This window comes from Podarcis muralis, chromosome 5 (assembly GCF_964188315.1).
Source record: "Podarcis muralis chromosome 5, rPodMur119.hap1.1, whole genome shotgun sequence".
Taxonomy (NCBI): domain Eukaryota; kingdom Metazoa; phylum Chordata; class Lepidosauria; order Squamata; family Lacertidae; genus Podarcis; species Podarcis muralis.
This window is the reverse complement of record NC_135659.1, coordinates 8,331,970-8,353,618: the sequence shown is the minus strand read 5'-3', so window position 1 is coordinate 8,353,618 and position 21,649 is coordinate 8,331,970. Positions and strand designations below refer to the sequence as shown.

The window sequence follows — 21,649 nt, the reverse complement described above, 5'->3', positions numbered from 1 at the left end:
CATTGCTGTAATCCAGGCTTGAAGCAATCAGCAAATGAACTATTGTGGCACGGCATTCCCAGTCCAGTAATAGCCATAGCTGTTGAACCAGCCACAGTTGTTAAAAGGCACTTCTAGCCACTTCTAGCTACCTGAGCCTCCAGTGACGGAGCAGGATGCAGAAGCACCCCTAATCTGCAAACCTCCTTTTTATTATATTTTTTATTTGGCATCGGAAGACCATCAATGCTGGTGCTGCTCTTATCTGAAAGAGGAGGGCATTCTACAGTTGAGATATCACAAGTGAGAGAAATGTTGGACACTATTTCCTCTCCACGTGGTTTACTATCAGTTCCTCAAGGAACTCTTGAAACCAGAGGGCTAGCTATATTCCTGACATGAGATCTGGGACCCATAATTTGCATCAAGAACAACGACTACACTGCTCTTGTGATTGCTCTTCAGCAACCCTTTCCAACCTGGTTTTCTCTGGCTGTTTTATACTATAACTTCCATCAGCCCCTGTTAGCAGGTGCTGGCTAATCAGAGTGGTAGTCCAAAAAAAACAACCTGGAGGACACCTGGGTTAGTGGTCCCCTATTCATACTGTTCTAACACTGCTTCATGTCCCATAAAATCTGAAAAATTGATATATTTTTCCTAATGGTAATGTGCTTGCACCTCCAGTTCACCCCACCTACTCTGTGGGTTCTGCCTTTCCAACACCATGTTGATTGTATTGAAGGAGAGTTGAACACATATATAAAATAAATGATTTCATCATGGATCAGATTCAAGGCTGTGGAAGCATATTTGGCAGTTTAGGTCTTGTTTTGAGAGACCCACCTCTTTTGTTTAATCTATGCTGTTGGGTTTTGAACTGTTTTACTAATTTTTTTAATGTAATGATTCTATTATCATAACTCACCCTGGGACCTTATGGCGAAGAGCAGGTAAAAAAAAGTCCACAATGCATTGATATTCATGTGCAGCAGAATCCTCTCATTTTAGTCACAGCATATGATGCTCAATTTTTAAAAAACATTTATTGATAAATGCAATACAAACGCAAACCAGAACACTAAACACACTTATTATACATAGATACATACACCTCTCAACTTAAATTACAAAAAAAGAAAACATACAAACTAAACATACAGACATATATTTTGACTTCCCTCCACCTATATGTGACTTCCTTTGTTTCTTTTCTTCTTTTCACTGTGTTATCAATATTTTTGACTATCTCATCTTATACCCATTTCTTCTTAATTTTTTTACTCTATAAGTTTCATTCATTGCATATTGATATGTTAATGCCAGAACAATGTTTGTTGATGTATTCCTTCACGCTAGTCCACTCCTCTATCAGTTTTTGGCCTCTTACCACTGCTGTAAGTTTTGCTGATTCTATGATGCTCATAATTTTGACTGATTTCATTGTCCAATAGCTCCAGTGGTGCAAATAAACATCCTCCTCCTGGGTAATGGCTTTCCCCTCTCTGGCCCTCCCTTTTGGACAGGATAAATGGCCAGGCAGCACAGACTCCCACATCCTCAGCGAAGAGTTGCTTTTCCTTAGCACAGGCTCCCTAAATGAGGGCAGAAAAGAAGCCGCAGAGCTCTTCTAGGGAGCACCGCGGGAGAAGCAGAGAGCAGGCCACTCAAGATGGCAGGAAGAAGGACAAAGTGGAACACAGCCGGAAGACTAGCAAAGAGAGGCAGCAGGAGTTAGGGAGAAGGAAGAGGGAAAAGGAGACCCAGAGCAGCCTTCAGGCAGACAACCAAGTCCACACTTCCACAGTAGTGGATGTGGATGATGTCGTGTCGTTTGAGGAGGAAATGGAGGTGATGGCCTTGCTTGAAAGCGACAAGCAGGAGGAAGGTAAGGGGGCAAGTAGTTAAGGGGCACGCAAGAGCACAGGGAGCTCAGAAGGGCTCCAGGATTACCCCACTGAGCTTTCCTTACTATTCCAGAGTTTGAATCTACTGTGCCCTGCTAAAAAGGTAAAGGTACCCCTGACCATTAGGTCCAGTCACGGACGACTCGGGTTGTGGCGCTCATCTCGCTTTACTGGCCGAGGGAGCCGGCGTTTGTCCTCAGACAGCTTCCGGGTCATGTAGCCAGCATGACTAAGCCGCTTCTGGTGAACCAGAACAGTGCACGGAAACACCGTTTACCTTCCCTCTGGAGTGGTACCTATTTATCTACTTGCACTTGACGTGCTTTCGAACTGCTAGGTTGGCAGGAGCTGGGACCTAACAATGGGAGCTCACCCTGTTGCGGGGATTCAAACTGCCAACCTTCCGATCGGCAAGCCCTAGGCTTCGTGGTTTAGACCACTGCACCAAATAATAGTCTGAAGAAGACTGCGGCTGCATAAGGTGGCCACTTACATTTCGCCAAAAAAAGGTAGGAAATGCATCACCAAAAAGGGGGCACAAATAATCACAGAGTGTGAATATAACATTGGCGTATAGATGTGCATTTAGAAATAACTGCCATAATTTAAGTTTGGTACATCTCTCCATAGTGGGGAAGACTAGATCAGGTAACAATTGATGGTGGGGAACTTCAGGGCTTGCTCACCTTTCTAATGGTGCTTTAACTTCAAAACCAGGCCTGGAGCTGGGACCCTTGCACATACAGGGCACCTTCAAATAGAGGGCTATCCTCTCACAAGCCTTCCATCAGAGGATTGTCTTCTGTAAAGTAGGATACGTGACCATAGTACCAACAACAGTGGCCTCCATCATCTTACTGTGTTTCCCCAGTGAGATTAAAGGTAACACAGTGTCATCACATTCCATTTATGCAAGGGTCCCACATGTAGTAGCTAATTGAGTACACTTCATATTGTTCACAGCGTCTCCTGTGAGTGCAAATCAGAGCCATTTTTTAATGGTAGGTCAGAAGTCAAATCTCCCAGTGGAGTTGCCCAGGTGTGAAAATGGGAAGGAGGGGATGGATTCTACTGTGACATTTGAACTTGAATGCAGGACTGTTGGATCCATCTTCCGGGGCTTGCTCCAGGTATGAGTTGGCCCCATGCAAAGCACCTTCTGGCAAGATCCCTTTCCATTGCTTCTGAGTCTAACTGCCTTTTTAAGCTCCTGCTGATGTAGTGCTGCTCTGAGGCATTGTGGGAAAATTAAATGGCAGCGAGACATAACTGCCCAGGCCTGATCAGAACATTGGATAGCATTTACTGCAGGGCTTAGATCAGGCATTTGTGGTAGCAGTTGCCCAAGGATGCCAGGTGCTGACAACAGCCCTCCCCGCCATCTGGCTGCCTGGGATTAATTAAGCTTAGCAAAACACGTAAGGAAAGGCTATTCTAGCAAGCAAGATTGGCAGAAAGCCCACCCAAGTCCCAGACTACACGATCAGGCCTCACGGCACCAGGCTTCAGAAAGGAATAGGAAGCTGCTAGCTACCTAGCTCAGTAGTCCACACTGGCTGGCAGCATCTCTCTGAGGTTTCGACGCTGGGATCTCTCCCAGCCTCACGATCTCGAACCTTCTGCATTCAAAGTAGATGCTCTACCACCTAATTCTAGGCCTTCCTCAGATAAAGGATGCTGCTGTGCTAATGGCTTCCATAGACATCTGGCTGTCCACCATGATAAACAGAATGCTATTATTACCCCGGGACGCGGGTGGCGCTGTGGGTAAAAGCCTCAGCGCCCAGGGCTTGCCGATCGAAAGGTCGGCGGTTCGATCCCCGCGGCGGGGTGTGCTCCCGCTGCTCGGTCCCAGCGCCTGCCAACCTAGCAGTTCGAAAGCACCCCCGAGTGCAAGTAGATAAATAGGGACCGCTTACCAGCGGGAAGGTAAACGGCGTTCCGTGTGCTGCGCTGGCTCGCCAGATGCAGCTTTGTCACGCTGGCCACGTGACCCGGAAGTATCTCCGGACAGCGCTGGCCCCCGGCCTCTTAAGCGAGATGGGCGCGCAACCCCAGAGTCGGACACGACTGGCCCGTATGGGCAGGGGTACCTTTACCTATAGCTACCTAGCTCAGTAGTCCACACTGGCTGGCAACATCTCTCTGAGGTTTCAACGTTGGGATCTCTCGCAGCCTCACGATCTCGAACCTTCTGCATTCAAAGTAGATGCTCTACCACCTAATTCTGGCCTTCCTCAGATAAGGGATGCTGCTGTGCTAATGACTTCCATAGACATCTGGCTGTCCACCATGATAAACAGAATGCTATTATTACTTCTGTTGCTCTGTGTTTGTCCTGGTTTCTCTTTCGAAGCCCCCAAACCCAGCATGCTCCAGTTCTGGTCTCTTGAGAAGCGCAAGCAAGAACTCCAATCCTGATTTTTAAAAGAACGCTAGCAGATCCCCCCAAATCCAGGGATAATTCATATGGTCCTTCTCAAATGTTTATGTTAAGTCCCTCTGGGATGCTCAGAATTTCTGTCAGGTAGGGTTGCCTGGTCACAGGAGAGGTCTAGCCAGAATCTAAGGGATTCTATATTGTTTTCTCATTGGGTTTAGATGTTTTGGCACTCACTCTGCCACACTGTACCCATTGGCTCTACCTGGTGGCACCACTAGGCTCTTCCCTAGACCAGGTAGGTGAAATCCTCCACATAATCTTTTACCCTGCCAAGCTGCCAGTCGCCACTTCCTTCATCTCCAAGTCTGGCTTCAAGAGACCAGACAATCCTCGGTCATCTGGACTTCCTTTGTTGAATTACTTCCCTGAAAGAACTACAAAGGACTGGGTCCTGACAGTCACAGTCTTGTATTAATATTATATTTTATCCTGGTATTCCTCCAGGTCCTGAAATGTATTGGGCCAGCCCTGGTAACAGGTGTGATCCCCCCCCAAAAAAAAGACTGAGATGGAGCTAGCACGCAGCACTTTCCAAATTCACCTGCAGGTTCTGGAGCTCTGCTATCATAAAGCTTTTGAGACGTCTATACAGTTCAAGTTGCCTAAGCAATATCTGGTGTTTGGGTTATATATCAGGGTCCCACCAGAGTAAGTCACAGCCGGTGGTTTGGGTAACACATCAACTTCCCACAAGAGCAAAAGACTGACAAATATTTGGCAACCAAGTCAACAAAGATAATTTCCAAGGCTAGCCAGACTCCTTATTCAAGGTGTCAGCATGAGATCGGCAAAAGCTTACAGAGAAGGTAACAATTCTCACACAGCGATGTTTTGGCATAGGTAGGCATGAGAAGCTACCATTTTATAGACTAAATATAATTAAAGGCCTAGGCCAACAGGATTTTTCTGGGCTTTATCTGGGCATTTGAGGGGCAATTGCTGGCCACTATCTTAATTCTTTTGACATGACATCTTCCATTGCTTGGTAGTGGCTCCCTTTGTATGCTGTGGAATCAGCAACACACACACCCATTTAAAATTTGCAGCACCCATCGCTAAGTGGTGTGGTGAGTGGGCATAATTTGGCACACATGTTTAAGAATCCAGTACAGGATTGGCTAATAGAATAAATGAATATGGCATAGAGGTGGCAAAGAAGAGCCTCCAACTTTATACAAGGGTTAATAAAGAATTCTTAGTGTGAGAATAGAGCTGTTACCAAACATAAGGTGTTTCCCGTGGAAGCTGGGCATTTTATCTCAATTCCTTCTCCACTTTTCTACCCTATTTCCAAAATAGCCTGAGCCGCTCAGGCTACATTCAACCTCAATATTTATTGAGCATCTGATTTGTGCAATGACACAAGCAGGTTTCCATCTATGGGAAAGACCCTGTTCCATCACCTACTCTTTATCTGTTCCCCTGCAGGTACAAAGTCTCCAGGCCTGGGCCTTTGTGAGTGGCTTCTTGTCATCCTTTCTCTGCTCCTCCTCATCGTCACGTTCCCCATTTCCATCTGGTTCTGCATGAAGGTAAGTCATTGGGGCTGTTGCACGTGCAGGAACTACAATTTAGCAATGTCCAGAGTTCGCGTACAGGCCCAGACAGAAGACCAAGCATCTCACATACACTGCTATGTGTACAACTCAATGCGAACGAGGTTTTACAAAGGTGCTGTGTAAGTAAACAAGTAGTTCCAAATTGATGTGAGTGAAGCATCCATATATAGACCTCAGATAACACTAAACACTAATTCTTCCAGCAATTACAATCTGAATACCAAAGTCTTCACAAAGCCAAGAGTTCTCCTGCCTGCTCACAGCAGTCTCCCTCATCTATTTTATCATGTTCTAGGGACGCAGGTGGCGCTGTGGGTTAAACCACTGAGCCTAGGACTTGCCGATCAGAAGCTCGGCAGTTCGAATCCCCTTGACAGGGTGAGCTCCCATTGCTCGGTCCCTGCTCCTGCCAACCTAGCAGTTCGAAAGCACGTCAAAGTGCAAGTAGATAAATAGGTACCGCTCCGGCGGGAAGGTAAACAGGATTTCCGTGCGCTGCTCTGGTTCGCCAGAAGCGGCTTAGTCATGCTGGCCACATGACCCGGAAGCTGTATGCCAGCTCCCTCGGCCAGTAAAGCGAGATGAGCGCTGCAACCCCAGAGTTGGCCACAACTGGACCTAATGGTCAGGGGTACCTTTACCTTTAAATTACCCATATTGTGAATAAAAGTACTACTGCCCACTTGTCTTCTTTCACCTCAAGGTGCATTTCAAGTGGAGTAATTACTGCTACAGGGACGCGGGTGGCGCTGTGGGTAAAAGCCTCAGCGCCTAGGGCTTGCCGATCGAAAGGTCGGCGGTTCGAATCCCCACGGTGGGGTGCACTCCCGTTGTTCGGTCCCAGCGCCTGCCAACCTAGCAGTTTGAAAGCACCCCCGGGTGCAAGTAGATAAATAGGGACTGCTTACTAGCGGGAAGGTAAACGGCGTTTCCGTGTGCGGCTCTGGCTCGCCAGAGCAGCGATGTCACACTGGCCACATGACCCGGAAGTGTCTCCGGACAGCCTCTTGAGTGAGATGGGCGCACAACCCTAGAGTCTGTCAAGACTGGCCCGTATGGGCAGGGGTACCTTTACCTTTACCTTTTTTAATTACTGCTACTCGGAGGCAGAGATAATGATAATTAATTTTGCTTCCATTTCATTTATATGCCCAAGATCTGCTAGAATTGTTCTCATTTGTAATCGTTTCTCCTTTCAGATGTAGTAGCTGTTCTACAGCACCTTACATAAACGGGGTACTTTGGAATAATCTAGGTAGGCTGAAAGAGCCTACCTTAGAAATAATGCCGCTTACATTTATTCAGCTTTCTTCTACATTTCCCTTCTGAGTTTAAAAAAAGTGAAGAGAATAAAAGAAGCTGGCAGAATGGCTGAAGATGAAAGGATGGGGCCTCTGTACCTTTAATAACTTTGCAGAATGGGGGATTTTTGCAAGGTGGAGTTGGTCGTTCAGGAGCGCAATTAATTGTACTTGCCACGATTCCCCTTTCCGTACAACTCTAAAAAGATACAAAAGCCCTGTTTTCTTTTGCAGTTGGTCATGCAACTTACAAACATTCCTTGTGGTGGCTTGAATTGCAGGGAAGAAGATAGCATGTAGGTGTGGACTGTAGCAAACACTCTGCAAACACTCCCACAATCAGACATGAGGCATAACAATGTTTGGTTCCTTCCATTGCCGGCCCTTTCAGACAGCCAACGCCTCACAAGGGCCAGAGCCTCTGCACATGGTGTGAAATATACTTGGTGTCGAGTGTGAATTTCATGCTCCTTATTCAGCTCAAAGTAGCAAAGAATGAAACTTTTCCCAAAACGTCTAGCTATATATACATTATTTACACATTGGGCCCCGTGTGATTGGCTAATTCTGGGTTGCTCCTGTAGACCAATCAGATTGCTGATTCACTTCATCCAGGAGCCTGATTGGCTGCTCCTGCAGGCCAATCAGGTTGCTGATTCACTTCCACCTGGAGATGGATTGGGTGGCTCCTGCGGACCAATTGGACTGCTGCATTCTGGATCCTATTGTTCTAGGATTCAGCTCAGTACACAACATGGTATTTTTAAGAAACTGAAGCCAGAAACAGAGCAAGTGAATCTCTCTTAATCCTCAGTCACAAACACTGGTGGCCAGTTGGAAGCCCCTTTAGCCTCACATGCTACACTTATCCATACCCTACATTGAAAACATGCGCCTTCCCCTCCAAAATCCTGGGGAAAGTAGTTTGTTCTGGATGCTGGGAACTGCATTGCACTTCCCAGGTTTCTTGGGGGAAAGTCATGCACTTGAAATTTGCTTGAAATGCATGGTGGCTGTGAAACAGAAGATGATTCTTCTCACTCAACAAAGGCCCGTCATCACTTTACATTTGCTGCAGCAGGCGGCACCAGGCATTTCCGTTCTCGTGGGCTTTTAGAGCAGAGGTTTCCACACGGTACGTAGTTCCGCTTTATCTCACAGATTCCCACCATCCATTTTTCCAAGACAGATTGTACGGGAGTATGAAAGAGCCATTTTGTTTCGATTTGGACGCCTTCTTCGCGGAAGGCCCAGAGGGCCCGGTAAGTATAGAACTATCAGCCTTTCAGGAAGCCTCAGGTTATGTACCAGCTGGGGAAGTTCTGGGGAGCCAAATACAGGTAAAGGGACCCCTGACAGTTAAGTCCAGTCGCAAACGATTCTGGGGTTCTGGCGCTCATCTTGCTCTACAGGCCGAGGGAGCTGGCGTTTGTCCACTTCTGCAGACAGTTTTTCCGGGTCATGTGGCCAGCATGACTAAGCCGCTTCTGGGCAGAGTGGTACCTATTTATCTACTTGCACTGGTGTGCTTTCGAACTGCTAGGTTGGCAGGAGCAGGGACCGAGCAACGGGAGCTCACCCTGTTGCGGGGCCTTGAACCACCAACCTTCCAACTGGCAAGTCCAAGCGGCACACTGGTTTAAACCACAGCACCACCCACGTCCCTCCGGGGAGCCAAATACCTTCCTCCAAACCGCTCTGCTTGGCTCTTGGAAGGCTTTCGAGGCAATGCCTCTCCCTAATCTGCACCTTCTGACCCCAGGCTGTGCCCTTCAATAGATGTGCGCCACCCAGCTCTGGAGCTGCTGTTGCTTGCCTGCTTGGAGAGATGTGCGTGGGTGTGCACAGACCTGACATTTGAACAGCAGGCTCCATTTCAGTGAGGCAAAGGTTGGAATCCTCCATGCTGCTCTTCCCACTTTTGCCCATTAGGAAATGCAGCCCTCAGGCTGGAAAAGGTTCCCTGCCCACATTACATGTCATTGCACATAGTGGCCTGCATGCGGATCGCACTATTGGTGCTCAAGAAGCTGAACTTGACATTTAGATGGACCCTCCCCATGGCTGACTTGAGAAACAATTGCCTGTGTAGTTTTGTACAGATATACCATGAGCATTGTGTAAAGGAAAGGTACTGTCCGCTCTCCTCCTTCAAAGTCACATGGTGGTCTTTGTTAAATTCTCTACCTGGTAAGCTGAAGCGCAGGGATGCGGGTGGCGCTGTGAGTTAAACCACAGAGCCTAGGACTTGCCGATCAGAAGGTCGGAGGTTCGAATCCCCGCGATGGGGTGAGCTCCCATTGCTCGGTCCCAGCTCCTGCCAACCTAGCAGTTCGAAAGCACATCAAAGTGCAAGTAGATCAATAGGTACCGCTCCAGCGGGAAGGTAAATGGCGTTTCCATGCGCTGCTCTGGTTCACCAGAAGCGGCTTAGTCATGATGGCCACATGACCCAGAAGCTGTACGCCGGCTCCCTCGGCCAGTAAAGCGAGATGAGCACCGCAACCCCAGAGTTGGTCACGACTGGACCTAATGGTCAGGGGTCCCTTTACCTATACCTTAAGCTGAAGCGCACATCAGTTCGTAAAGCCTTATGATTATGGCTACTTCAGATGTTCATTACCTTTGGTCCGCATTTGTGGAGGGATGAGAGAAGAGGTGCCCCATGTACATATGTAGACTCAGGCAGGGGAAATGCAACAAGCTGGTGATGCCAGGCTGCTGTAGGAAGGCACAGGTGAGGAGGGCACGGTTTAGGGAGAGTGCTTGGATGAAGAGACCAGGCAGGACAGACGATGCCCAGGCACTAATGTGAGCCCATTACGGGGCCCAAGAAACCACTAGTTTCTTCAGGGCAAATAACACTCATTATAAGTATAAGAAATAGGACAATCATGACTCAGGATTGTTAGACAGATGAATGAGAAAGAGAATTTTGCTGAATGAGCCAGCACCGTTGGGTCATTTAAACTCAATTAAAGACACAATTGAGATCAAGGTTGCGTGGCGAATTCCCGCCCCCCACCAGGATAATAAAGACACGAGACACCATAATTTAAGGTTAATTGGGCGAATTAGGCCACAACTTTATTGAATTCAGGAATGAGAGGCATTGGCTTAGGCATTGGTCCTAAAACGTGAGGGCAAGCCGGCGAAAAGAGGGCGAGCCCCCTCCGCACCGGCCCTAAATAGGGCAGGCCACGCCCCCTAGCCAGCTGATTGGCTGGCTGGGGGGGCAGACCCGGCTGGGATTTCCCTGCTCTTGTGGGGGCTGGAACCAGCCCCCGCTCACGTGGGGTGGGCGTGAAGCCCGCAACCCCACCTCCTGGGCAGGCCGGAAGTGGCTTTATCAGCAAGGAGATCAGAGTTATCAGGATTTACCCCACAGGCTGGAAAAATAAACAGCTTTAGGTTCCTTTGAGCAAGTCTGAAACTGGAGGCCAGAAAGTTTGTCAGAACATCTCCCCATTGTACCTGTTCAGATTTGTAGCACTTCAGAAACCTGTTTGAACAGAAACAGCACCAAAACTAAAATTTTTGTGTCTGTGTCTGTTTATACATGCATGATCAATCTCTCTCTCTCTCTCTCTCACACACACACACACACTGATGTAAAAATTGGGGATTGGCTTTTGCTGCCCAAGTTCCCTAAGTCCATGATAGGTCAGAGAAGAATGGATGGAGGCAGGATCCAGTGGAAAGCAAGACAGATATTTATTATTCTGTTGCAACAAAGTTCCCTCCCTTCCTACCAAGGAGGAAGAGACCCTGAACAAAAATGTGCAAGAACCTGTAAGTCCTTTTGACATTTCCCAACCACCTTAGCCAAAGACCACCCCAAAATCATCATATATACATCACAGAAGGAGGCGGTCTACAGCAGAAATCCTGTCTGCCAGGATACCTGATAACGGTCACTGATTGCATTACCTGGGCAGTCTGGCCATTCTTTTGTGATGGTTAATACTTTAGTTCCTGAATCCAGGTCACTGGCTAACCCTATTCATACACAAATACGCCCTTAAGACAGGATGCATAAGCAAAAAGACAATGGAAGGCTTTCCCCATTTGCCTCCCTTACTGCAGAGGAATATTTGAGGTCATTGGGAGAGTCAAAAGGGCTTCAAGATTGCTCTCTCCATGCTATTTCAGATACATGGTTTATATATATTTAGATACATGTGCATTTATGAATATTTATTCCCTATTTGAGACCTTAGAATTCTTACAACAACACACACCTCTGTTCTACATCTTCAGGTTCCAAAAAAGCACTGCTGCCTAACTAAAAAGGCTGGATTCTCTACCTAGTCAGTCCAGGCCTATTACCTTTTGCACTAAGAAATGTGAGTTTTCTTCTTTATTTACACCATCCAGCTTGCAAGTGCTGCTGTTTTCTTTCTCCAAACAGGATTATTCCTTTTCCTGCCATGTTTGGACACCTACCACAAAATAGACCTTCGCCTCAAAACCTTGGAGATCCCTTTCTATGAGGTAAGAGAGACACAGTCTGCCCCTTCTGCTCTATGAGCTTGTTTGCAGGAGGCAAATGCAGTAGAAGTTTACTTAGGTTCACCATTCCAATTAATTAGGAAGCCCCGGGTTCAAATCTCACCTTGTCTATGAACTAACTACATTGCATTTCGGCATGCCATTTTGACTCAGCCTCACCCCCAGCCCCACAATAATTATACTGATCTACCTAATGGGACAGTTGTGGGATTGCTTAACGTAAAGGAAGGCTGTAGATCAGTGACAGAACATCTGCTTTGCATGCAGAACGTCCCAGGTTCATTCCCTGACATCTCCAGCGAAGGTTAGGAATCTACACAGTCTGATGTTTATTTGTTAATACAGTGGTACCTCGGTTTACGAACTTAATCCGTTCCAGAAGTCCATTCTTAAACCAAAACCGTTCTTAAACCGAAGCGCGATTTCCATAATGAGGCCTCCCATCACCGGTGCCCTTCCACCATTCAGATTTCATTCTTAGACTGAGGGAAAGTTCTCAAACCAAGACACTATTTCCGGTTTTGCGGAGTTTGTAAGCCAAATCATTCTTAAACCGGACTGTTCTTAAACCAAGGCACCACTGTACCGTATTGGCCCAAATATAAGTTGCACCCGAATATAAGCCGCACCTTTAAATTCAAGGGGGGGGGGAGACAATACCTGATTATACTCTCTTAAAATTCCGTAGGCACTCACACCCGTTCTGTTTTACTGTATGCCTGTTTAAGCAGCAGTATCGTAAAAGTCCATTTTTGTAAGGTTGCAAATTTAAGCCGCACTTTCAACTTTTCACGGCTGGAATTTGGGGGGGAAAGTGAGGCATATATTTAGGTCAATACGGTACGTAGAAACAGCTCAGTCCAGCCCAGGGCTGGAATCAGATTTCCTGTTATTTTTCCATTGGCAAAACTGTATTTTATTGTTATAGATTTGAGGGGACTCTCCAAAAAACAACCCTAGGAATGAATAAATACTAGGATTTTGATTAATTGGGATATGGATTAAAGTACAAGCTGAAGAGCTGTGTCAGGGAATTCCTGGGCTGGTTTATACAAAGCAGCCTGGCTGCCTTAGGGAAGAACAAAAGGTGTTGTTGGGCCACTGGAGAATGAGATGTTACCAAAGTGATGGGGTGTTTGAGGGGACAGGAAAAGGGATTTTTGAGCAAGGGTTGCTGGGAAGAAAAATCAGGAAGAAGAGCTGAGATCCATCTTTGGAGGAGGCTGGCTGCAGAGATGCCTTGGGCTATAGGGCCACACTGCTGTGGGGGACAAACCCCTCTTGAAATGACTGTGCAGTAAGACCTGGACTCCCTCCATGCAGACTGAAGGTGTGAATAGGTGAAAAAACCATATTTCTTAAAGCCACAACAATCTCTGCTGCGTCTTCAATTCTCCAAAGGAACGCAGACCCTGGGTGAGTGCCTGGGACCCCATGGGCTCTTGCCACCACTCGGCAGACAGGGGGCAGGCACCCAGCTTTCATAACATTCTATTGCAGGGGTCGGCAAGGTTTAACTCACCTGGGCTGCTTCACTCCGGCAGAGATCCCTCCGTGGGCCGGATTATGTACGCGCGCCTGCGATTTCCTGCGTCTGCGCAGACGCGATTTCTGGCGCATGTGCAGATGTGATTTCTGGTGCCATCCCCGCGCCGCACTGCGCCCATTTAGTGCGGCACACTGGGACTTGTCAGTTAAACGACCCCCGTGGGCTGCTTGTGGCCCATGGGCCTTAGGTCGCCGACCCCTGTTCTATTGGATGGTCACACAATGCCTTCTGCTTGCCCTAGACCATAACCAAGGACATGGCAAGTCTAGAAATAGATACCATCTGTTACTATCGAATGGAGAATGCCACACTCGTCACGACCACCCTCGCCAACCACTCGAAGGCAATCCAGCTGCTCGTGCCGACCATCGCAAAGCGCTTTCTGGCACAGCGGTCGCTCACAGACATCCTGATGGAGAGGAAGAGCATCAGCCAGGAGATAAAGGTGGGTTGGCTGTAGCGCTGTACAGAGGACATGGTGGGGAAGTCCATCACTCAGGGTGGGAGGCTTGCCCAGTGGCTGCTACAAGCAGAGCTGGGGAAATGGTATGGTAACCAATGAAAGGACACGAGGGAAATGCTTCTGCCTTGCTATTGGGCACCTTCTCCTTCCTGAAAGTGGCTTTACAGTATGTAAACTCAGAACTGCCTTTCAAGATCCACCCAGGGCAGCATTTCCTTTCAAACAACAACAACAGGCAACCAGACACTATACTGCCTCCAAACACAGGGTTGCCAACTGACTAGGTGAACCAGCCTACTGTGGTCTCCTGCGCCTTTAAGAACAGCTTGCAGAAACTAGAAAGTGATGCTTTGAATAGCTTGGTGATAAATGTACTATTTTGTGAACTGCACATTGTCTTAGTCTATTCTGGTTGATAGGGAGAGACAATTTTATAAATATAAGATTAACCGCATGCCCTTTTAGTGAAGTGAGTGGCTAGAGAGGCCTTTTTCTCCCTCTCATAGTAGACCTTTAAGTGGCCCAGTAAATGATTGGCAGTTAGGTTTGGGGCAGACAAAAGGTAATAGACTTTGCTCCAGTTTAGGTAACTTTAGATAGGAATCTGACAAATTAATTAAGGATTGACCTATAATCAGCTAGTATCCAAGGTGGGAGAAAAGGGAACCTGTTTGAAAAAGCTGTAATCCTTTACTGAACAGCTCTGTACTCACCTAACTCAGGGTAGCTTTACTCCTTGGTTTGCATCAAGGAGACAGCCATCCCTGCTAGAGCACTTCTCGCTGGAAATGTTAGGACACTGCTGTTTCTGCATTTTTTAAGTTGCTCATCCATCATATAAAGCTGCTGCCAATAAGAAGACACTTTTTTTGCAGGTGGCTGTGGACGCCATCACCTGTCAGTGGGGGATCAAGGTGGAAAGGACAGAAATGTAGGTATGAAATGTGAGATCTGCGGAAATAATTAGGTGACAAAATATCAGGAGAGGGGTCTCCGAGACATTTCACTATTGTTAATGCCGCCCCTATGAGTATAATCAGTTTTTGTTATTTCTCCCCTTGAACAATCCCTGGACATAGGGGGTCACCCTGGTACAAGCCACCATTTTTGGGGCCGCCTCCTTTATCCTTCTGCTGCTGTCTCTCGCAGAGGCACAGCTAGCTCCTCGCCCATCTGTTTTGACATGGCTGGGGTTGAAAAGGGTTGATTTCAATGACCAGAAATGTAAGAGGAGCTGCTTAAAAACTGGCAGCTCAGAGCACCAAAAGTTACCCCGTTCCTGCAGCTTTATGAATCTACATATGGCCAGAAAGGCTACAGCTGACCAGCTCTCCATTTGTTTAGAGTCACCTTGGACTAAACTTTTGAGGAGCTCCCATTTTGCTATGATATCCTCAAGGCAAGGGTGCCAGGTGGCAATTGGCTCCACAGCCCCACCAAGAGCGGGGAAGGGAGGGCTGTGGCCAATTACTCCCATCCCTTCTGGCAGCAAGGCAGCCTTGGATATCTTCTCACTGATCACAGTAAGGGCAGAATAAGGATTGCCTCCTGTCCTGATCCCAGCGCTGAATCAGTTTGGCGCCATCCAGAAAAGGCAGCTGTGAACCAGATGTATCGCTCAGCCTTCCTGGTCTGTCAGTTTTCTGCTGCTCCTGCAATCCTGCTGGGGAAGTGGAACAGGATGAAAAAAGCTGAGGTTTTATTGGGTTGGTGGGAGCCAGAGTCCAGCAACAGTGGGAGGGCAACAGGTTCCTGATTCCAGAGCTATGGGAAGTGTTTGTGTATATATGCAGCCATGGAGGACATCCTAGGGCCATTTGAAACTTCTTCAGGGCATTCCTACATCAATGGCAAATGTCCCTTTCCTAACAGAACAAATGAGAACGAATCTGACACAGGGATGTAAATGTCGCTAGAGCTGCTAACAAATGAGTAGGCCCACTCAGGAGTGGCAATGAGAGGGATATTCAGCCAGTGACTGGCTTTTCACAAAACAAATGAAATACAGTGGTACAGTGGTACCTCGGGTTAAGTACTTAATTCGTTCCGGAGGTCCGTTCTTAACCTGAAACTGTTCTTAACCTGAAGCACCACTTTAGCTAATGGGGCTTCCTGCTGCCGCTGCACCGCCAGAGCACGATTTCTGTTCTCATCCCGAAGCAAAGTTCTTAAAACTATTTCTGGGTTAGTGAAGTCTGTAACCTGAAGCGTATGTAACCTGAAGCGTATGTAACCCGAGGTACCACTGTACCGTGAAAATCCCTGAAACGAGAAGTAATCAACTAGAAATATTATCTTATAGAAATAAACTAAATAATAAAAATCAAAAAGTTTAAGGTAAAAATTAGAAAAACCTAGAATTGAACAAAGCCTTAGGCTTAGCCTTACGTTTTTCTAATTTTTACCTTAAACTTTTTTAAACCTTTATTTCATTTGTTTTGTGTAATTTCTCGGTTCTGTGACTGTCTTTTTTTCTACTAGTGACTGGCTTTTCAGCTGGCACCCAAGACAAAGGTCCCATTTAACCTGATAACTAGCTGGCCAGTTGGCCAGCCAACCCTGTAGGCATAGTTACAGCTAGCACTCTCCCCCCCCCCCCCCCCGGTGTAGTACAAAGTTTACTTCCTGAGCTAAATGGTTGTCCTAACCACAGTGGCTATGTTCCCCCTCCACCCTCTGCATACCAGCTGCTGGGAATCACAGGTGGGCAGAGTGCTGCCATGCTCAGGTCCTGCTTCCCACAGGGTGCTGGACTAGATAGGCCATTGGTCTGATCCAGCAGCCAGGCTCTTCTTGTGTTCTTAAACAGAAAATCATATACAGTGGTACCTCTGGTTGCGAACAGGATCCGTTCCAGAGGCCCGTTCGCAACATGAAAAGCCCGCAACCTGAAGCACCGTATCTGCGCAGGTGCGCAGCGCAATTTGGTGTTTGTGCACATGTGCAAAGTGCAATTTAGCGCTTCTGTGCAAACCCGGTGGTGAAACCCGGAAGTAACCCCTTCCGGGTCGCCGCAGGACACACCCTTAAAAAACCTATCATGAAGCATACGTAACATAAGGTATGACTGTACGTAGTTTCCAGTTTAGGTCTGCAGTCCCAGATTTTATTTATTTCATTAATTCCAGTAAAGATGTGCGGTTGCCAGCGGAGCTTCAGGAGTCACTGGCTGCACAAGCCGAAGCCCAGAGACAGGCCAAAGTGAGGGTAAGGCAATACACTGACACGGTATGTTTTTATTACTGGAAGCTATGGGCAGGAGGGAGCTAATGGGAGAGATGCTGTCCTCCCAAGCTTGCTTCTCTTCAGGTCTAATCAGACAAGCGTTCGCCATGGTTCTGCCTGCATCTCACAGCACATGGGAGTGGGTCACTGGTCACAACTAATTCTGTTGGTTATCCAGCTTTTGTTAATCTAAAGCAGGCACACCCATACTCAGCCCTCCAGATGTTTTGGGACTACATCTCCCATCATCCCTAGCTAACAGGGCCAGTGGTCAAGAATGATGGGAATTGTAGTCCCAAAACATCTGGAGGGCCGAGTTTGGGGGTGCCTGATCTAAAGCAATGAGTCCTTCTTGTTTGCACTAGTTAATTTATAGGTACTTAATGTAAATTAATTTACTTTGGCTGGAAACCTAAGAGATGGAGGAGGTACAACATGAAGGCTGTTTGGGAGCTGCACTGGAAAATGGAAGCTCCAGACTGTTTCAATTCTATGCAGCACAAGAATGAAATAAATTTCTTCCACGCTAACCCTGCATGCTTTCCTTTGGGCTGTCGGAAACAAAATGGAAATTGAAGCGATGTGGCGCCCAGGAAAATATCACCACATGTAACACACTTCAAAACATCCAATATAAAGTCAGGTTATAAGTGACTTTATATTGACTTTTCTTCCTTTATCCAGAGATTGGGAAAATCCAAATCCATTGACAGGGGAGTTTGGGCTGCTACATGAATAAGATATTGTCTGGATGCTGCCCCTTATAAGCCAGTTGTTCCCCTGTGGTAGGAATTAATTACAAGTTTCTTTTCATTATTCCCCACCACCACCACCATTTTATTACTTTTTATAGGAAAACAGTGCTATTTTACTAAAAAAGAAAAAAAATGCAAGGAAATAAGTCATTTATCCCTGCTCTCCTCCGAATAGGAACAAATGCTGACTAATAAGAGGAAATTACCTCAGGAAGAAACAAACGCCCAGAACCTGCACATAAGTAGTATCTAATTAACACTGGAGGGCTTTTATTCAGTTGAACTTGCTTCTGAGGAAACATTAGACGTGGTTTTTGGCCTTGAGGGTGAGCATTCAATGTAGCACTATTTTAAGTGCTGTGCAGAACCTGTTTTCGTTAGCTGACGAACAGCGTTGGTTCTACAACACTGAAGGACACCATTATGGAAGGAACCACGGCGGTACTCGACAAAGTTTTACTCAGGGTAGACCCATTGAGATTAATGAACACATCAAAGTTAGTCCCATTGATATCAAGGGGTCTACTCTGAGCAAAACTTCGTTGCCTCCTGCCCCAAAGGAAGATCTTCTAAATACCTTGTGTTCTAGGTCATAGCTGCTGAGGGAGAAAGGGCTGCTTCCGAATCGCTGAAGGTGGCAGCAGAGGTGCTTTCCCACACACCAGCCGCCCTCCAGCTCCGCTACCTTCACATGCTGCAAAGCCTGTCTGCAGAGAAGCCGTCCACCTTTATTCTTCCTTTCCCCCTTGACCTCATGAATCCTTCATCAGGAGACAACATGAAATCCACAGGCTGCAACCGCTCTTCAGGTGTCGCCAGCAACCCAGAGGCTCCAAAGGCGAAGGATTCCCCAATGTTGTAGGACTAAACCAGGGGCAGCATCTAGGCCTCTCTGTCTAGCTCCTCAGGCCGTAACCCATTGCCTAGTCCATAATTCGTACCCACCTGCTTTGCACCCTCCTGAAGTGTTTTTGCCTGGCTGAAATGTGCCCTTGAACTCACCTGGATGGAGGGTGAGAGAGGGGATGTTAGTCTGTGTAGGAACTGCCTACTGGATGAAGGCAAAATTCGCAGCTGTTGCTCTGCCCGCATTTGCCTTGGGCCCCATTCACTACTGGAATGCGGCCCCTTGGAGGCTGCTTATGAGTCAATGTGGCCCTTGGTCTGAAAACATTTTGCCACTCCACTACAGGAATTCGGCAGAAGAATCTGCATTTCAAACTGTAGCTGATGTAGTCATGGTTGATCCTCTATTGGGCCCCCTGTAATTAAATCTGCTTAAACTTTTAAACTCCTGAACTGAGAGGTCAGCAGCTGGGCTACATATGATGAGGGCGGCTGCTTTGCCACCAAGTGTATAAAACAGGGAATTGCAGCCAGTCCTACCTGTGTGGGGGGAGTGTATCCCAGCCCCATTTTTTTTCAAATGTGTATTTGTTTCTTAACACATTATATTTTTAGATGCACAGTCAAAGCTTGCTAGGTGTCTAACCACCCCCATGTGATATTATTCCCAGTTAAAATCCAATACCGAGGTCAAATTATTATTCTGCCGTAAAGCTCACTGAGTGACCCTGAACCAGTCATAATTGCTCAGTAGACATCACCTTGCCAACATATAGTCCATATAGTAAAAGCTATGGTTTTCCCAGTAGTGATGTATGGAAGTGAGAGCTGGACCATAAAGAAGGCTGATCGCCGAAGAATTGATGCTTTTGAATTATGGTGCTGGAGGAGACTCTTGAGAGTCCCATGGGCTGCAAGAAGATCAAACCGATCCATTCTTAAGGAAATCAGCCCTGAGTGCTCACTGGAAAGACAGATCGTGAAGCTGAGGCTCCAAGACTTTGGCCACCTCATGCGAAGAGAAGACTCCCTGGAAAAGAGCCTGATGTTGGGAAAGATGGAGGGCACAAGGAGAAGGGGACGACAGAGGACGAGATAGCTGGACAGTGTTCTCGAAGCTACCAGCATGAGTTTGACCAAACTGCGGGAGGCAGTGGAAGACAGAAGTGCCTGGCGTGCTCTGGTCCATGGGGTCATGAAGAGTCGGACACGACTAGACAACAACAACAACACTTTACCTTGCAGAGCCATGTCATCAAGATTAAAAGGGGTGTAGATGTTGGGAAAGATGGAGGGCACAAGGAGAAGGGGATGACAGAGGCCGAGATGGTTGGATAGTGTTCTCGAAGCTACCAGCATGAGTTTGACCAAACTGCGGGAGGCAGTGGAAGACAGGAGTGCCTGGTGTGCTCTGGTCCATGGGGTCACAAAGAATCGGACACAACTAAACGACTAAACAACAGGGACAGAGAAAGTTAATGCATGTTTCCTTTTAACATCTTGGATGAAGGGCTGGGTAATAAACTCACCCGTTGGGCGTTCTTGTTCTCTAGTCATTCCATTCCTTGTCCCTATTTCGAAAGGCAGGTACCATTGCAAGATACGAAGATAAGAAGTGTTGCTGGTGGAGCGCAAGAAGCTTAAGGCCAGTCCTCCCACCTCCTTGGGCCTGAAAATGGTGTGTCCTGCCTGAGGCAGTTCACAGAGCGAAAGTGAGCAGCACAGCACAAACGAAGTTTGGGAACTTGCTGCGAAAGCTCTTTGCTGTCTGTTTGCTTTAATTGTTAATTGGCTCAGGGAGTAGCCCTCCCTTCCCGTCTATCATTAAAGCCAACAGAGGTGGGACACCATCTGTGTCTCTTTCAGCAGAGGCACAAGGATTGGGCTGGGCCTGGACAAAGCAGGCTGGCAGTTCCATCAGCAGCCCAAGAGTCTCAAGACTCAGTAGAGACGATTTAGTGGAAGGAGCAAAAAACCAAATGGGTGGTTTCTACTGAGCGGAAGGAAAACACAGGAGGACCGGAGTGGGGCTTCCTCACAAACACAACTTGAGCTTAGCCCTTGTTCTGTTCTGTTGTTCCCATCAAAACAGAAGAAAACCTTTGAACACAAAATGGCAAATTCTGCAAAAGAATAAACTCAAGCTAGTCAACAAATTCATCTAAGTTGTGCTAAATCTGAGGTATATTCAGCGCCAGGTGAAACCTTCTTACTTGATCAGCTCTTGCTAAGAGCTTTTAGAATGGTAAATTTTGTCTGCTGTTCTTATTGTCAGCCTCACTGCTACTTGTTTTAGTATTTTTGTGGTTTTTACATGCTCTGATATTATGTGAACTTTGTTAACATCACCCTTGGAGACTCTGGGCTGAAAAGCAGCCTATTATATTTTTTAAAGTAATAATAATAATACCTAAATATAATCTGAATGTGCAAATTTCCTTTCTTCCTTTAACAATTTTAGTGGGTGGAGTGTGCTTCCTTTCTCCGGCACTGGCCTCTGGTATTAAAAAATATTTCTAAAATAAGCAAACAGGCATTATTTCCTCTATATTTCCTCTATATTTCCTTTTAGAAGACATCTGAAGGCAGCCCTGTTTAGGGAAGCTTTTAATGTTTGATGCACTATTGTATTTTAATATTTTGTTGGAAGCCGCCCAGAGTGGCTGGGGAAGCCCAGCCAGATGGGTGGGGTATAAATATTAAATTATTATTTATTTATTTATTTATTTATTTATTTATTTATTTATTTTAATTATTATTGCAAGGCTCCTTCATCCCTGACTACCACCATGGTCCCTCGCTTGCCTTCATTGCAGTTGCCCAGCTTTTGGGGCAGGATTAAAGCTACAGCAACCAAAGCAGTTTGGGAGGAAAAGCACTCCAGCCTGAGTGATGTTGCATTTCCTCCAGCATCTATATTAATCTCATTTTAAATGAAGTCTCCAACTGAGCAGCACATGGAGCACCTATAGCTCAGTGGTGCAGCCATTTCATGCATTTCCAATTAAAAGCATCTTGGGGAACAGGGAACAGAAGACACTTCTGCCTGTGATTCTAGAGAGCTGTTGCCACTGAAAAGAGAGAATGCTGTGTCAGATCAGGGGCAGACT

At 46.8% G+C, this 21,649-nt stretch overlaps 1 protein-coding gene across 1 annotated transcript; it reads left to right on the top strand.

Moving 5' to 3' along the window:
- The first annotated feature begins 1,463 nt into the window (after positions 1 to 1,463).
- Positions 1,464 to 18,992, top strand: NPHS2 (NPHS2 stomatin family member, podocin). The gene is made up of 8 exons (XM_028732384.2): positions 1,464 to 1,867; positions 5,758 to 5,861; positions 8,379 to 8,451; positions 11,601 to 11,683; positions 13,492 to 13,695; positions 14,589 to 14,644; positions 16,842 to 16,920; positions 18,283 to 18,992. Exons 1-8 carry the CDS (start codon positions 1,579 to 1,581, stop codon positions 18,553 to 18,555), a joined length of 1,161 nt encoding a protein of 386 aa, XP_028588217.2. The 5' UTR covers positions 1,464 to 1,578; the 3' UTR covers positions 18,556 to 18,992.
- The last annotated feature ends 2,657 nt before the right edge of the window (positions 18,993 to 21,649 follow it).